The sequence below is a fragment of the Malurus melanocephalus genome, unplaced genomic scaffold, assembly GCF_030028575.1.
Source record: "Malurus melanocephalus ecotype Western Australia unplaced genomic scaffold, MMel_1.1 scaffold_2968, whole genome shotgun sequence".
Taxonomy (NCBI): domain Eukaryota; kingdom Metazoa; phylum Chordata; class Aves; order Passeriformes; family Maluridae; genus Malurus; species Malurus melanocephalus.
Genome location: NW_026626200.1, coordinates 1,527 through 4,268, shown reverse-complemented (window position 1 = coordinate 4,268; position 2,742 = coordinate 1,527). Strand labels below are relative to the sequence as shown.

General features: G+C 52.6%; 1 protein-coding gene across 1 annotated transcript in view; it reads left to right on the top strand.

The window, feature by feature from the left end:
* The first annotated feature begins 6 nt into the window (after positions 1-6).
* Positions 7-2,742, top strand: part of LOC130587991 (eukaryotic translation initiation factor 5A-1) — a 4,256-nt gene continuing 1,520 nt past the window's right edge. Inside the window, exons 1-2 of the mRNA XM_057388950.1 lie at positions 7-129; positions 2,578-2,709. Of these exons, the coding sequence (XP_057244933.1) occupies positions 94-129; positions 2,578-2,709 (168 nt within the window). The 5' untranslated portion in view covers positions 7-93. The remainder of the gene's footprint in view (positions 130-2,577; positions 2,710-2,742) is intronic.

Sequence of the window (2,742 nt, the reverse complement as noted above, 5' to 3'; positions counted from 1 at the left end):
TCCCAGTAACCCCAGTATCCGCAGGTGCACCTGGTGGGCATCGACATCTTCACGGGTAAGAAGTACGAGGACATCTGTCCGTCCACCCACAACATGGACGTGCCCAACATCAAACGCAACGACTTCCAGGTGAGTCGGGGACACCTGGGGACACCTGGGGACATTGGGGACATTGGGGACACACCTGGGGACACACCTGGGGACACATCTGGGGACAGGTGAGGACATTGGGGAGACACCTGGGGACAGGTGAGGGACACATTGGGACAGGTGACACAGCTAGGATACACCTGGGACACACTTGGGGACAGGGACACACCTGGGGACACACCTGGGGACAGGTGAGAGACACACCTGGGACACACCTGGGACAGGGACACACCTGGGGAGAGGTGACACAGCTAGGACACACCTGGGACACACTTGGGCCACACCTGGGGACAGGGAGGGACACTGGGGACACACCTGGGGACATTGGGGACACACCTGGGGACATTGGGGACACCTGGGACACACCTGGGGACACACCTGGGACAGGGACACACCTGGGGAGAGGTGACACAGCTAGGACACACCTGGGACACGCCTGGAGACAGTGGACACACCTGGGGACAGGTGAGGGACAGTGAGGGACACCCGGAGACACACCTGGGCACATTTTTCTGTCCCTACCTGTCCATACCCGTCCATACCTGTCCGTACCTGTTCATTTCACCAGTGTTTACCAGTGTCCATACCTGTCTGTGCTGTTACCTGTTCATATCTGTTTTCCTTTGTCTGTACTTTTCTGTACCTGTCTGTACGTGTCCCCATGTGTCCCCACGTGTCTGACCCCATCCTGTCCTCACCTGTCTGTGTCACCTGTCCGTACCTGTGCCCACCTGTGCACCTGGTGGGGATCCAGGACAGGTAGCTGTGGGTGTTACGTGTCCGTACCTGTCTCACCTGTCTGTACTTGTCTTACCTGTCTGTACCTGTGTTCACCTGTCTTTATGTGGTCTCACCTGTGCATACCTGTCCATACTTGTCCATACCTGTCTCACCTGTCTGTACCTGTACCTGTCTCTCTCACCTGTAGCTGATCGGGATCCAGGACGGGTACCTGTGATGTTTATGGGTTACCTGTTCACACCTGTCTCACCTGTTACCTGTCTCACCTGTATCTCTCTCACCTGTAGCTCATTGGGATCCAGGACACCTGTGTGTGTTACCTGTTCACACCTGTTCTCACCTGTCCATACCTGTCTCACCTGTTTCACTATAGCTCATCGGGATCCAGGACGGGTACCTGTGTGTGTTACCTGTACCTGTACCTGTCCATACCTGCTCACACCTGTTACCTGTTTCTCTCACCTGTCCATAGCTCATCGGGATCCAGGACGGGTACCTGTGATGTTTACAGGTTACCTGTCTCACTTGTACCTGTTTATTTTACCTGTTTACAGCTGATCGGGATCCAGGACGGGTACCTGTGTGTGTTACCTGTTCACACCTGTACCTGTTCACACCTGTCTCTGCAGCTGATTGGGATCCAGGACGGGTACCTGTGTGTGTTTATGGGTTATTTCATGTTCTCACCTGTACCTGTTTATTTTATCTGTAGCTGATCGGGATCCAGGACGGGTACCTGTGTGTGTTTATGAGTTACCTGTGTGTCTCACCTGTACCTTTACCTGTTTATCTCACCTATTTACAGCTGATTGGGATCCAGGACGGGTACCTGTGATGTTTACAGGTTACCTGTTCACACCTGTCTCTGCAGCTGATCGGGATCCAGGACGGGTACCTGTCTGTGTTTATGGGTTATTTGAGGGTCTCACCTGTCCATACCTGTGTTTACCTGTTCACAGCTGATCGGGATCCAGGACGGGTACCTGTGTGTGTTTAGGGGTTATTTCATGTTCTCACCTGTTTATTTCACCTGTACCTGTTTCTCTCACCTGTAGCTCATTGGGATCCAGGACGGGTACCTGTGTGTGTTACCTGTACCTGTTCACACCTGTACCTGTTCTCACCTGTTCTCACCTGTCTCTCTCTCACCTGTTTACAGCTGATCGGGATCCAGGACGGGTACCTGTGATGTTTATAGGTTATTTCATGTTCTCACCTGTTTATTTTACCTGTTCACAGCTCATTGGGATCCAGGACGGGTACCTGTGTGTGTTTATGGGTTATTTGAGGGTCTCACCTGTCCATATCTCACCTGTCCATACCTGTTTATTTTACCTGTTTACAGCTGATTGGGATCCAGGACGGGTACCTGTGTGTGTTTATGGGTTATTTCATGTTCTCACCTGTTTATTTTACCTGTTCACAGCTCATTGGGATCCAGGACGGGTACCTGTGTGTGTTAATGGGTTACCTGTTCACACCTGTATCTGTCTCACCTGTCCATACCTGTTTATTTTACCTGTAGCTCATTGGGATCCAGGACGGGTACCTGTGTGTGTTTATGGGTTATTTCATGTTCTCACCTGTTTATTTTACCTGTAGCTGATCGGGATCCAGGACGGGTACCTGTGTGTGTTACCTGTACCTGTACCTGTCTCACCTGTACCTGTACCTGTTTCACTATAGCTGATCGGGATCCAGGACGGGTACCTGTCGCTGCTCCAGGACAGTGGGGAGGTGCGGGAGGACCTGAGGCTGCCCGAGGGGGAGCTGGGCCGGGAGATCGAGCAGAAATACGACTGTGGGGAGGAGATCCTGGTACTGGGACGGACTGGGAGGGACTGGGATGGG